We start from the raw sequence: 13884 nt of genomic DNA on the forward strand, positions 1-13884 counted from the left end.
CTCTCTGGGCGGTTCACAAAAATTAAATCCAAGCAACACACTAGCATTCTAGTGTTCTAGAATTGCTAGTTCTAGCATTTTGTACCAAGGCCACATGCTATTTATTTATTATTACATTTATGTAACACCTTTCCCCCCAAGGAGCCCAAGGCAGCATACATGATCCTCCTCCTCTCCCTTTTATCCTCACAACAACCCTGTGAGGCAGGTTAGGCTGAGAGTTCATGACTGGCCCAACGTCACCCAGTGAGCTTCATGGCTGAGAGGGGACTTAAATCCATAGCTCCACAACCCCAGTCCAACACTCTTAACTGCTCCACCACACGGGCTCTCCCCTATGCAGAAGTTGCGCTGGAGGTGGGGAGATGCACTGCTGCTGGGTGGCGCAATGGCCCCTACGCCTCACATGCGCCCCGCCCAGGAGAGGAGAGGGAACATGCACAACCAGAAAACTGCAAGCCAGCACACCAGCGGCAGCCATGCCCCCAGCGTCCAAGGAAACATCGTCCCTGGGACGTTCTGGTGGCAACACGCCTGTACCACTCACACATGGAGCCAGTTCATGCACACTGATGGGCACTCGCCCCCAGCACACCTCCTGCACCACGTGCACAAGGCGTCGCAGCCCCCCACTCCAAGAGATCCTGACTGGGCCCAGGCAGCCAGGAGCCTGCCAGCTGTGGCAAGCCCCTCTCCCTGACATCCTGCAAGGCAGGGGGCTACGGAGAGCAACAGTGTGGAGCAGCACCATTTGTGGTATTCACACCAGAAGGAAGGGGGGGCAATGGAAGCAGCACCCCGTTGCACGAGCCCTGCAGAAGCAGCCATGGCCTCCTTGGGCCAAGGGTTCGCGAGCCAGCCCCTCTCGGGCCAGGGAAGGGCCCTTTCGCCACCAGCCAAGGGCTCTGGCAGCCACAACCACGGAGGCTGTGCCAGGCTGGCCGCACAGGCTGTGGGGCCCCCTCCGGGGGAATATCGCCCTCCCACTGGTGCACGCTGGGCCCAAAACAGACAGGCCGCGAGGGCCGGCGAGGGCGCCGCCCAGACGGGGGCCCCTCGGCGAATACGACGGCACGGAACCCACTGGAAGGGGGGGCGCGTGGGGGCTCCCACATGCAGGCACCGCGTAGCCCACCGGGGAGAGCGTGGGCAGGTCAACAGCCGCCCCGCGCGGCCAGCCCGTCGCGCCCCCGTGCCCTGTGGCCAATCCCCCCTGCGCCTCCCGCCTGGCAGCGAGCGTCGGCCCGGGCGCGACTCTGCCGCCCCCCGGGCCGGGGCGTGTGACGCAGGGCTGCCCCGCGCTCACCGCGGGGCGCGCGCACAGCCGCGCGTTCCTGCTCGCGGGCGCCACGCGCGTAGCGTGCTGCGCCGGAGGGGCGCCGGGGGCCGGGCTCGAGCCGAGGGCATCTCGCGGCGGGCCCTCGCCTGGAGATGCGGCCGCGCGGCTTGGGGCGGCCCGCGCGGAGGGGTCCGCGCCGCGCTTCCCGCCGGCACGCCGCCTGCGCCAGAAGGGCAGTTTCGGGGCCCCGCGGGCGCCCGCCGAGGACCTTCCGGCCCGGCTGTCCGGAGCTGATTTGGGGGCCCGGGCAGAGAGTGCCGCGCCTCGCCAAGGCCCCCGACCGCGGAGCTCCGCCTCGAGCCCCTCCTGCGCCAAGACCGCGCCTGCCCCAGCCTCGTGGCGGGCCTGCTTTGCGCCCGGCCCGGCCCGGCCCTTAAAGGTGCGAAGCGCGCCGCGCGCCGCGCCCGCCAGGAAGAGCAGGGCCTCCGCCCCGCGGAGCTTGCGCGCGGCGGCGCGATGGACCTGCGCCTGCAGAAGCCGGCCTTCTGGGCCAGCCTCCACCTGCGCAGCGGCCTGCACGGCTGGGACCTGGCCCGCGAGCTGGCCTTGGGCGCCACCTGCGACCAGTTGGCCCAAGGTCAGGAGGTCGGGCGGGGCTCGGCTGGGCCAGCGGCTGAAGCCCCGCCGCCTTCCCCCTCTCCCGGGTGGCCCCTTCGGGGGCACGAGCGGCAGGCGAAAGGCAGGCGCGAGGAAAGGGCTGCCCCCGAGCATGTGCAGAGTGCCTCCCCCGCTCCGGGCAGCACAGCCAACTCCGTGCAATCCCAGGAGCAGGGCTGGAGTGGGGAGGGCTTCGTGCCCAGAAGCGGGTGAGGGTGTAGAGGCGGGGCTGGGCCCACCGGGCGCCCAAAGGCAGCTGTCTTTTCCCAGCCTTGTCCTAAGGACCGCTTGGGGAGCCTCCGAGGGCATAATAAGGTAGGAGAAGACCAAAGGCGGACCGTCGCCGCCTCCTGTACTATAGCGCCTCTCTGGCACCTCCTTGAGCCCAGCCTTTGGCGAGCCCCCAGGCGGGGCAAGGCCGCTCTCTGCTTGGGTGGCGGGTGAGGGAGGGAGGATCTGGAGCGGAGCTGCCCAATTGACTGGCCTGGGGCTGGCCTCCTTCCCTCTAGGTCCCGAGGAGATGCCTCCGCCCTCACCTGCGCTGAAGCAGAGGCCCTCGGAGGCAGAGCCACCACCGCCCCTGCGCAGCCAGGCGGAGACCCTCGACTCTTCCTCCCTGGGGGCTAGTGGTAAGCTAGCCAGGAGCCACAAAAGCTTGGGGAGGGGGGGGGAGGTCTGGACTTTGTTCTGCAAGCCGCCCTGAAGTGAACCCCTCCTTTGGGCGTGCCGTGGCAGGGAACCTTTCTAGCCACCCACTTGGGATTGCCTCCCCCCAGGAACCCTAAAACTAACGGATTGGAGCGTGCAGCTTTCCTTTCCGCCAGCAAAAGGCTGGGGGCACTGTGGTGGTGGGCGTGCTGGGTGCTCACCCGAGAGCGGCGGGGGGGTGGTGACATGGCTGGGCAGGGCTGCCCAGCTGAAGCGCTGTGTCTTCTTCTCCCCTGCAGAGTCTGCGGTGCAGCCCCACCTGTGGATGTGGGTGAACCCCAGCCTGGTCTGCCCTGTCCCTGGCCGTGCCTCTGTGGCAGGGGGGGGTTTCCCACGCACTGGCCCCCAGCCTTCTCCCTCCCACCTGGCCTGTCTTGGGGGGGATCTGCTCTCCGTGCCCACGGCCACTTGGGCAGAGGAGGTACTGCATCTCGCTGCCCCTGAGCCTCTTGCTTTCTGTGGAATTGGGGCTCTTACAATAGTAGGGTTGGAAGGGGTGATAAGGCCACTAAGTCCAACCCCTGGCTCAATGCCGGAATCTGAGCTCCCTGCAGTGCTGGCTTCTGGGGGCAACCTGCTGCCTTTGCTGGGACAGTTCCAAAGAGGGCAGGGCTCCGAAGGGCTTGGGAGGAGTTCTATCAACCCGGTGGGGGTGGTGGGATTACACTTTGTTTGGCTCAAAGGGGAGGGTGCTGCCCTTGCAGGCCACGGGGACTTGGCTTCTGGCCTTCTGTGGCTCCGATTGGGAGCGACCCGCCCACCCACCTTTCGATTTAGCGGGAGCCACTCTCAGATAGGGTACTTTTATTTATTATTTGCCTGTGAAAATGCTTGACTCTCACCTGTCCACTTGGCATCTAACATCACTACAAACAGTACGAGATACTAAAAATGGCAACAATCATAACAGAAACTATGCAATGAGATCAGCTGCAACTAATCGAAGTATTGACAGTAGCAAGCAGATACAAATCAGAAAGGAAACATTTGCAAGATCCGCAAAGCCTGCTGGAACAGCCAAGGTGGCTGAAGCACAACAAGGAGGGGGGCTCCCCCCCCCCGTCAGTGCCCCTGCTGAGGTGGGGCTGTCCTGTGCAGCTGCCTGCCACGGGCACAGAGCAGGCATTTGAGGAAGAGGTGGATGGGTGGTGAAGGGCCACTGCTGTGGGAGGAGGCAGTCTTTCTTTTTGGAGCCCCAGGCTGCTTGTTGTATGGGGTTGGTAAGTGTTTTGTGTGGGGCGGCTGTGGAGCCAGGCCTCTGTCCAGTTGCTTCTCTGGAGGAGGCCATTTCCTCTGACGGGGGCTGCTTCTGCTGGGCTCTGAATGGGGGACAGGTGTCGCAGCCCCCACCCGCTTCTGTCCTAGGAGCTCACTCTGGGCCGCTTGGTGTCCAACTCTTTGCAGGTTCCCTGTGAAGAGGGTGCCTCTCAACCAGGCCCTGTGGCCCTTGCGAAGGCGGAGGGCTCTTGTGGGCCCACCCCTGCCCCCCGGAAAGCAAAGGTCCTTCGGTTCCGCAGCAGAAAGCCGAAGAGGACGCAGGGGGGCTGGCCTCGCCCGCCGCTCAATTACTGCATCCTCATCAGCCTTGCCCTTAGCAGCAGTGTGGACAGTAGCCTGACTGTCCAGGAGATCTACCAGTTCACAAGGTACCAGCCCTGAGCTGTGGGGGCCGGCCAAGAGGGCCAGGGGCCAGAGGCGGGGAGGCCCCGGGGCCCAGCCTCGCTGCTCTGGCTTGGACTGCCGTGCTCAGTCTAGCGATGGCTCTCCCTGCGGCCTGCTGCGTGCTCCGGCTGGAGGCCGTGATGGGGGGTCATCTCCCCAGCCGGCGGGTGCGTGAAAGCGGCCACGAGTTTGCCCCTCCCTGGCTGCACCTGTCCCCGCACAGTCCATGTGGCACAAGCATGCCTGGGGGAGGCGCAGGGCACGCCCCAGCCCTGGTGGCTCATCTCCCCAGCCTGGCAGACCTGAGCGGGGCCCCGCAGCAGCTTCTCTGCTCTGTGCCTCGCTTCCCCCACAGGCAGCACTTCCCCTTCTTCCGCACGGCCCCCGAGGGCTGGAAGAACACCGTCCGGCACAACCTGTGCTTCAGCAGCAGCTTTGAGAAGACCGCCAGCTTCGTGTGCTTGGCAGGGAGCCGCAAGTCCCGCCTGTGGCAGCTGACGGCCGAGGGGCGCCGCAAGCTTCAGGAGGAGGCGCGGGCCCTGCCGGCAGACACGCTGGGCCTGGTGCACCAGAGTATGGACAAGCCAGGTGGGCCCCGGAAGAGCAGCCCCCGGAACGTGGGCGGGCAGCTGACGCGGGGCTCAGGAGGAGGCTGGGGGCCGCACCAGCAGCTGCACTGTGTGCTTCAGCCCAGTGTGATCAGCCTGGTGCTCCTGGCCCAGTCGTCGCTGATGGCTGGGCTAGCAACAGCCAAGTGCAGCCCCCCTCCGCGGTCAGGGCTCTCCTGAGAGCCCGGCAAAGCCACCAGCCCTGAGAGCCCTCCTCTGTCTCCCTCTTTCCCCAGAGTTGCTGCAGTCTCTCTTTGGGCTCTGACCGCCACCGGGCTCATTTGCCTTGGCAGATGGAGGACGAGGGCTCCAGCCCGGCATGGCCTCAGGCCTCCTGCGGCATTTCCAGAAAGCGCCACTGGGGTGGAAAGGGACTGCAGCGCTGGGGCAGCAGAGCCGAGGGGTGCCCCTCGGGGAGACACTGTCGCTTCCCTTCCAGGACATCCTCTCGGGTGGAAGAACCCGCAGGCTTCCAGGCGGAGGAAGGCTCCTCTCAGGCTGCTGGTGGAGATGGGCAAATCCGGCCTCTCTGCCTGTGGCCAGAGCTGCTAACGGAAGCCGTGGGCTGCCTCGTGCCTGGGGGGGCGGAGGGGCAGCAGCCTCCTGTGGGCGGGGCTCAGCCACCAGGCTCCCTGTATAGTGCTATCCCTGCAAGAAGGAGAGGTGATGGTGATGCTGTCACATTTTTGTGTTGGGCATGTTCTGTTTTGGGGTAGAAAATGCAAAGATCTGGGTGACTGGACCTTTTTTGTTTTTCCCATTCTTGAAACATGGAGAAAAATCCAGATGTTCCACAATATATACTTTAAAACATCTGCAAACATTACTCCTTTATTTCATTATTCCTCTGAATTATCAGAATGATGGAAGCACCTGAAGAGGACATCAGTGATGCTTTGAGGGGCACCTATTGTGGGCAGAGGCTACACTGCTGAGCAGGGAGAAAACTCACCTCCTGCTTGATGGGAGACTGGCCATATCCCAAGGGACTCTGGCAGGGCAGTAACGGAGAGGGGAATTCAGTGCTTGGCTTTCGGTCTCCTCCTCTGTGGCTGGAGTTGGCATGTGGCTTGTACAGCCCCCCTACCGGGGGTCTCTTCTCTGCTTCCTGGTGGAAATGGGCAAGGAGGGAATTTTGCTCATATGCAAGTTTGGAAGCTGGGTGGGGGAGGAAAGTGCCCCCCCCCTCAAGGCAAGTTTCTAGCCTCCTTGGAATCAGTGGAGGCAGGATCGTTTTCTTCTAAAGAAATGAAAAACTCGTACAAAAACATTTCTGGCCAGTAGCTGGGCGGTATAGGGCTGGGCAGGAAGCGGCAGCTCAGGCCTGGTTGAGAGGCAGCAAGCAAAGGGGACGAGCTGTGTATGGCTGGACTGACAGCGCGTGTCTGGGCCTGGAGCTCCATGGACGGTGAAAGGAGGCCAGGCGGGAGCCCGGCCGCAGAGCAAAGGCTCCTCTCCGGCCTGCCGAGTGCGGGGGCCTGGCGGGGTGGCCCCGGGAGCTCTCCAGGTGCCAGGCTGCGTCTCTCTCGCCTGGCGCCACAGCTGCGCCGAGGTTGGGGCAGGGGCGCTGAGAGGGGCCCGGAGGGGGAGGGCGGGGTTGCGGGGAGCACCTGGCTGGAAGCGCTGGCCCAGCGCGTGGCTGCTGCGCAAAAGGCAAATTCCACGTAGGCCTAATGCGGAAAGGACCTGGGAATAAAACTGCCAATATCAGGGCTTCCTCCGGCAAATCTCGGACGGGAGCACAGGTGGAAGGGCGCGTGCAGCATGCGAAACGGGCGCTGCAGAGCTGGCGAAGGCGCGGCAAAGGGCAAATGACGGGGAAGGGGCTGGGTCGCGCCGCGAGGGAAGGCGGCTCGAGGGCGCGCGGGGCTTAGGGAGGGCGAGGGCCGGGGGAGGCGGCGGAGGCGCGCCCATCGGGCAGGGGCGGCGAAGTGCGGGCGGAGTCTGGGCGCTGGCCGCGGAAAGTGGGGGCGGGCGAGGGGGGCGCCGTGCAGCCCGCGGGGCCCGGGCGGGCCGTCCCGTGGCGCCCGGGGGCCTTCTCGCAGCAGAGCCCCGCGGGCCTTCGCTGCGGCGACGGCCGCCCATCCCGGGGGCTGCGAGGGGCCAGGCGCGTCCGCGCTGCGGAAGGCCCTCGCCGCCCGGGGCCGGCTCGCGTGCCTGCCCGGCTGCCGGCCCCAGCGCGGGACGCGGCGGCCCTCGGCGCGCCTCGCCCCCCGCCCCGCAGTGTGCCGCGGGGCGGGGCGGGGCGGGGCGCAGTGCCCGGCGGCGCCAGCGCGGCCCGGCCCGGCCCAGCATGGGGCCCCGGGCAGAGGGGGCTCGAGGGCTCCCCCCTCCAGCGCCCGCCCCGCTTCTCTTCGGGGCAGCAGAACTGGAAGTGGGGGCCAAGGCGAGAGTGCCCCTGAGCGCGTGCTGAGTGCCCGCCCGGGGAAAGGGCGAGGAGCGGCAGCCTCCTTCCGAGCCCGCCGCCGCGCCCCGCCGCCATCCGCGCAGGCGCGGGCCTCTCCCGCCACTGCCCGGCCGCCCGCCAGAGGGCGCCCGAGCCCGGCGCGGCTGCTTCCGGGCTCGCGAAATGGCGGACGGCGCGGCGCCGGCGGCTCCCGTGGCGACGGCGCTGTTCCGCTGCGCGCTGTGTCGCCGCAGCGCCTTCGCCGGCCGCCGCAGCCACCTCCACAGCGCGGGGCACCAGCGCCGGCTCCGGGGCGCGCTGGCCCGCCTGCGGGAGAAGGTGCGCCCGGGGGGGGGGGGGGGAGGGCGGCCCGGGGCGGGGGGGGGAGGGCGCGCCGTCGCCCCGCAGCGGGGCGGGGGGCTCCGCGCCGGGCGCTGGCGAGCTCTGCCTGTGCTGGCCCTGCAGGTGGACGCGGCGCGGAAGGTGCTCCGGCGCGCCGCGGTGGCGCCCTTCGCCGCGGGGGAGCACGAGCGGCCCTGCTGGTGCGTCTGCTGCGGGCAGGAGGTGCGGCGGCACCTGAGCCGCGGCGGCCTGGCGGTGCTGCACGGCGGCCTCCTGCGGCACCTGGCCAGGTAAGCTGGCGGCCGCGCGGGCATCGCCCCGGCCCCGCCTCCCCCGCGGGGCGCCCTCCGCGAGCGCGCTTGCGCTGGGCCAAAGGCGGGGCCGCGAGAGGCGCGGCGGGCTCGGGGCAGCGCCCGGTCTGCTGCGAGGCACCGGGGCGGTTTGCGAACGCAAAAGCGCCGCTCAGCGCCGCCTTCGTTTGCCTTCCCTTGCTGCTGCTTGCAGGCACAGCCTGATCTTGCTGATTAGATCACTGGCTGGGGCAAAAACGGGCGGTCGGCTGGTGGAACATATTTTGCACAAACGTGCTCCTCCTGCAGCCTCTGCTCACCTCTTCCTTACCTAAGCAGGCGTTGGGGAGCAATTCAACGACCGACTTGGTTCTGCCTTTGGTTACAGTGGAATCAAATCTGGTTTTACTCCCAAGGGCCTGCAATGCGCCCCCTTTGACCCTGGCTCACAGCGCACGCCCCTTTCTCATCGTGAAGCATTGTGTAAGGTGCGCTCCCTGTGGGATGAGCCTTCAAGAGTTACAGAGTCTCACGATAAGAGCTCTGGCCTGAACAGTCTTAAATACCTGTGCCTTTCTGGCAGTGTAAGACAATTCAATCTTTGCTCTTCTTCAAGCCCGGAACATAAAAAAGCCGTCTCTGTGTTCTGGTGGGAGAACAAAGCAGACCCCAGCCTGAAGCCGCACTTCTTGATTTCCTCTGAAGATTACGAGCTGTGAGTAGACTTCCTGCCAGCATACTTATGTGCATTTTCTTGCTTGATTAGCTGTTTAGTCAGAGGCAGGTTAGCTGCCTTATACTGAGTGACAATCTTGGTCTATTTAGCTCTTTGTTGTCTACGCTGAAGAACAGCAGCTCTCCAGCATTTTAGATGGGCGTTTCCTAGCTGTGTTTGGAGATTCGCGTCTGGGTCGTTTTGCATGCAAAGCAGGTTCTCTTTCATTAAGCTACATCTCCTATTTTCAGGTGTAGTGTGGACTGGCCTTGCTGCACCTCTTTTCTGCTGTCATACAAATGTTGTGGCCTGCATTAATTTATTGAAGTAGGAAGAAGGGTGGGAGATGATGACTCGACCTGGTGTCCTTTTTAGTGTTTTGATCCTGTTTCTTCTATAATGCTTGGGGATGGGGGGAAGAAAAGGAGGGCTCCCAAAAAGAATGACTTGCTCAGTCTGTGATAACCTTGCTGTAAAAGACTTAACAATTCCGTCTATTGTGCCACTGCAGCCATCTGTGGTAGAAGCTGTAAACTAAAGGGCTGAAGTCCTTGATTACCCTTGCTCAGCTAACTGATATACTGACCTTTTGGATCTGTTGCAGCTTCAAAGCCTCACTCTCCAAAGCTCTGGATGCTTATGATGCCAAAGAAGATGAGGTCATTCAAGAGGTGAGGCTGATGTGTGTGTGACTTTTGGTTGCTCTTTTGCTGTGGATTCTCATTCTGTTCTTTGCCCACCTTCATTGCAGTTGGCAGCTCACATCCGAGAGGTGGAACAGAGCCGGCAAGAAATGATGGAGGCCATCTTAGAGGTTTGTGTGCCCGGAATGCAAGTGGGCAGTATCCACCATTATGTTCACAACTGTTTCTGTGGAACCCATCAGGGCCAGCTCTAACAATTGGCAAAATGAGCAAGTCACCTGAGGCAGCTGATTTGGGGTTTCCTGAAAGGGTAGCACATTTAAAGATCTAATGTATCAATGTTGCATTTTTACTGCCAGACTGGAGGAAAGTGCTTGTAGGGTTTTATGTCTCAAGTACAAAATAAGCTGGCTTCCCTTGTGTTCTGTGTATGTTGACTTGGACCAGGGATGGGGCAGGAGTGCCAGTTGCTGCTCTTGCCTTGGGCAGCAAAGCGCCCTGGGCGAGCCTGTTTCATCATTGCACTGAAACCTGCAACCTGTCCTTCAGCTAGGGAAAGTGGTAGCTGTACCAAGCTATGACTGCACAAGCTAGTCTTTTCCATCTCTCTCATGGACATTTGGTATTTCCTTTGAGTGGCCTTTTCTGCCCACCCTCTTTTGGCATCACTACCAACTTAGAGCAGAAAATGCCTGACTGAAAGCTTATAACTGAGGCTTACACATCTCTTGAATGCTCTCTGTGTTAGTTAACTGTCTCTTCTGTGCTCCCCCCATGCCTGGGAAGTGCAAGCCCCTTATCGGGAGCTTTTGCTTCACTGGCAATAAAGCATCAAAGCCTCAGCGCCAAGTAGCTTCTCTTCGTCCTCATGCCCAGACCATCAATGGTTGGAGGGCGGGGTCCAAAGGATTAGATTGTTCGCAAGCCCCTGCTGCCCCTCCATTGCAAGAGTGGGTCTTTGCCAGAGTCTTTGGATGGGAGTTAGTGGATTCCTTGCACCTGATCCCTGCAGTGGTTGCATTCCAAGGGTCTCCTACAGAGCAAACTTTAGTGTTGTCTCTTGGAACAAGTTATGTTTTTCCTGAATCAAACTCAGCCACAGACAGAGCCGTATGATGGAGCTGCTGGTGCTACTGCCGCCAACGCCTGTACAGGGAGCCTAAGGTAAGATTGTTTCAGTCACGGCTAGTGGTGGTGTTTGCTTAGAGGCCTTGATGCCTCTGTACGCCAAGGGAGCCTTCTGCCCCTTTCCTCACATCATAACCTTCACGAACCCTGCGTGCCAAGATGTACCCATGCACTTCCTGCCTGGGCTAAGAGATTCTCCTGTGTTGTAGTGATTCTGCTTTTGCCATGGAAGAACAGGAGCAGCCTGGCCCAAGCAGGGGCATGATGTTTCTTCGAGAACGACCTGGATGTGCATACGGGACTGTGCCTGACATAGACTGGCTGGAAGCAGGACAGTCCTTAACTTTCATTGGCCATCAGGTAGGGAGACTGAAGCCCTCTTCATCTGTTCAGTTCCTGGCTCAGGTGCTTTGCACCACCTGCACCATAAATGGCATCTGACCTGTAAGTGGTAGAACTGCTACCCCAGTCAGTCCAGCATACAAGCTAGTCTCTTACACGCAATACAGTGTGATCCACTTCCATCTTGATTTGCTTATGTGGGGAAGGGGATGCATTGAGCAGGGGGTTGGACTCGATGGCCTTGTAGGCCCCTTCCAACCCTACTATTCTATGATGCTGCCTGCCACTTGATTGCTTTTTATAAGTTAAACTGTAGAATTACACAGGAGAACTCTTGTTCTTTGGTACTGTTGCTGAAGTGCAGAGTCCTCTTTGCAATAATGGCAACTGCCTTTCTCTGTATGTCTCTTTTCCCCAAAACATTTCTAACTTAATTTTCCGTTCATTGTTTTGAACACAGGAAACGGCAGGGGAGGGCAACATTCACACAGGTATGCTTGTGAAGATTTGCTTGCTCCACCTTCCAAAACATCCCTGAACATGGTTTTGCTGTATGTGATACGAACAGGTTTGATAAACTCTGGCCTTACATTGGAAGGATTATTGCTGTAGCTGCAGTGAGAAAGTAGTCACAAAATGCATCTGGGTTCCTAAGAATAAACATGTTAAGGATTTGTTCCTGTATTATCTAGAAGGAAAGTAGCATCAGATATTTCTTGCTGCTTTAGTAGTGAGAAGGCAAGAATGGGACTCCCCTGACAAATCTTTTCAATGTTTAGGGGCCAGACCTCCTTGGCTGATGGATGAGGAGGAAGGGGAAAGCCAAGGACAGATTGGACCATCATATGAAGAATTTCTCAAGGAAAGTGAGTGTGCAAGGATTTGGCCCTGTGGTCAGTATCCTCCTTGGTGGGTGATACCAATGCACTTGCTGGAAATCAAAGTGGGAAAGCTCTTTGTAACTCGAACTTCCTTCTTTCCTTTCTTTAAAGAAGAGAAACAGAAGCTGAAGAAGCTGCCACCCAATCGCGTTGGTGCCAACTTTGATCACACTTCTCAGACTGGAGAAGGGTGGCTTCCCTCCTTTGGGCGGGTCTGGAACCATGGTAGGAGGTGGCAGTCTAGGTAAGCTTCTGTGGACTACCGATAAAGAGTGGAAGAGCTATCACCTTGAGGATGCAGCTCCTTCTTTTAGAGCAGCCCACAGTATTCAGTCTTTAGTTGGGAAAGATACAGCAGCCTTTACTTTTTATTTATTTATTTATTATTAAATTTATTAATTGCCCATCTGGCTGGTCACCCAGCCACTCTGGGCGATGTACAGCATACAATAAAACAGTTTAAAACAATAAAATTCTACAGTAAAAACATTTTCTAAAATACCCTAACCCACCCCAAATGCCTGCCTGAACAATCACGTTTTTAATGCACGACGGAAGCTCATTAAAGAGGGGGCATGGTGGAGATCCCTAGGGAGGGAGTTCCACAGAGTGGGGGCCACCACAGAAAAGGCCCTCTCCCTCATCCCCACCAGTCTAGCTGTCCTGGCTGATGGGACAGAGAGAAGGCCATCCGAGGCTGATCTTGTTAAGCGGCCTGTCTGGTGTTGCTGGAGGCGCTCCTTAAGATAGGCTGGGCCGGAACCATATAGGGTTTTAAAGGTCAAAACCAACACCTTGAATTTGGCCCGGAAAACAATTGGTAACAGTGCAACTCCTTCAGCACTCGAGTGATGTGATCTCGCTAGCGGCTGCCTTTAATCAGGCAAGCCGCCGCGTTCTGTACCAGCTGCAGCTTCCGAACCGTCTTCAAGGGTAACCCCACGTAGAGCGCATTACAGTAGTCTAAACGAGAGGAGACCAGGGCATGTACTACCGATGGCAGCAGATGGTCGGGAAGGAAGGGACGCAGCTGCCGTATCAGCTGGAGTTGATACAGCGCTGTCCAGCTCACAGCTGACACCTGAGCCTCCATGGACAGCTGGGAGTCCAAAATGACCCCCAGGCTGCAGACCTGGTCTTTCAAGGGTAGCCGTACCCCATTCAACACCAGGTCAACATCCCCCAGCCTCCTCTTGTCTCCCACCAAAAGTACCTCGGTCTTGTCAGGGTTCATCTTCAGCTTACTCCTCCCCATCCAGCCACTCACCGTCACCCAGACTGGGTGAAAGTTGTTCTACATCTTGGGCTGGCTGGTCTAGAGCAAGGGTAAGCATATAGTTCCCGAATGGTCTGTAGTCTGAGTGACTAGAATTCTCGCAAAGACTACTGGAGCCAGTAGATTTTGACCTGATCCTGCCAGGCCCTTGCTCTTGGGCACAAATGCGTACTCAGGATAATTTAACAGCGGTAAGTGGTGATTCACAGTTAAGGCCATCTTGAATATGTGCTCATTAAACACATTGGTTGGCCATAGTGATTTTAGTTTTGTTTAAGCGGACCAGGTGATAGTGAAGTTAACCCAGCCCTGGTCTGTTCCTTGTGCCTTTGTTTACCAACCTCTGCCAATCTGTGTTGTGCTGTCACTAATTGAACATTTGCTTTGCTGCTTCTCAAGAAGTGGCAATTGCTGATACGTTCTAACTGTACTTATAATGTAAGTTCAGAGTGACAGTGTAACTGATGTGAGGCTAAGTAAGTTGCTGCCAGTTACTACTTTTAACTTGCTATCATTGGCAATGCTTTTTCTAGACATCAGTTCAAAATTGAAGCAGGACATGAGCAGTCCAAAACTAAAAGGAAGAGGACAAAAACTGACTGATGTGGGGAGGAAGGCCTGTGCCTCCAGTGCAGCTCTGCAGAATTCATCATGTGCTTAATTTGGTCACCAGAGGCCTGTCAGTGAGCAACTCTGCGGAAGTCTAAGAAGAGCTCACTTGCTGATACACAAGGAAGTCTTAAAGATGGCTGATGCCAGATTTTGTAATCAAGTATATGCAGATACATAGTGTTTTCTTTTTCTACGTTCTCTCTTGGAGTGGGCAGCATATACTTGCTCTGTAGGGAGTCTATTGTTATGAAAATTAGATTTATATTAAAACTACTTAAAGCAAAATATAACAAATGTGAGTTTGAGTGAGATTTTTGAAGCAAGAAGTTGACCCTTAAGGGTGTTGCCATAGCA

At 59.0% G+C, this 13884-nt stretch overlaps 2 protein-coding genes across 3 annotated transcripts; both read left to right on the forward strand.

Moving 5' to 3' along the window:
* The first annotated feature begins 1318 nt into the window (after nt 1-1318).
* Nucleotides 1319-5732, forward strand: FOXR1 (forkhead box R1). 2 transcript variants are annotated; one of them, XM_084807196.1, is made up of 6 exons: nt 1319-1916; nt 2446-2565; nt 2884-3065; nt 4049-4290; nt 4662-4894; nt 5151-5732. In XM_084807196.1, exons 1-6 carry the CDS (start codon nt 1796-1798, stop codon nt 5177-5179), a joined length of 927 nt encoding a protein of 308 aa, XP_084663322.1. In that variant the 5' UTR covers nt 1319-1795; the 3' UTR covers nt 5180-5732. The 2 variants fall into 2 exon arrangements, with proteins under 2 accessions (XP_084663322.1, XP_084663323.1); XM_084807197.1 differs by having other exon boundaries at nt 1319-1718.
* Nucleotides 5733-7466: 1734 nt separating this feature from the next.
* Nucleotides 7467-13824, forward strand: CENATAC (centrosomal AT-AC splicing factor). Its single transcript, XM_084860544.1, has 11 exons — nt 7467-7639; nt 7766-7932; nt 8549-8647; nt 9252-9318; nt 9399-9461; nt 10388-10455; nt 10629-10779; nt 11222-11252; nt 11541-11627; nt 11754-11886; nt 13452-13824. Exons 1-11 carry the CDS (start codon nt 7484-7486, stop codon nt 13519-13521), a joined length of 1092 nt encoding a protein of 363 aa, XP_084716670.1. The 5' UTR covers nt 7467-7483; the 3' UTR covers nt 13522-13824.
* Nucleotides 13825-13884: the final 60 nt, after the last annotated feature.

This window comes from Heloderma suspectum, chromosome 6 (genome assembly GCF_057233095.1).
Source record: "Heloderma suspectum isolate Gila_16-S chromosome 6, 16-S_ref, whole genome shotgun sequence".
In the NCBI taxonomy this organism is placed as follows: Eukaryota; Metazoa; Chordata; class Lepidosauria; order Squamata; family Helodermatidae; genus Heloderma; species Heloderma suspectum.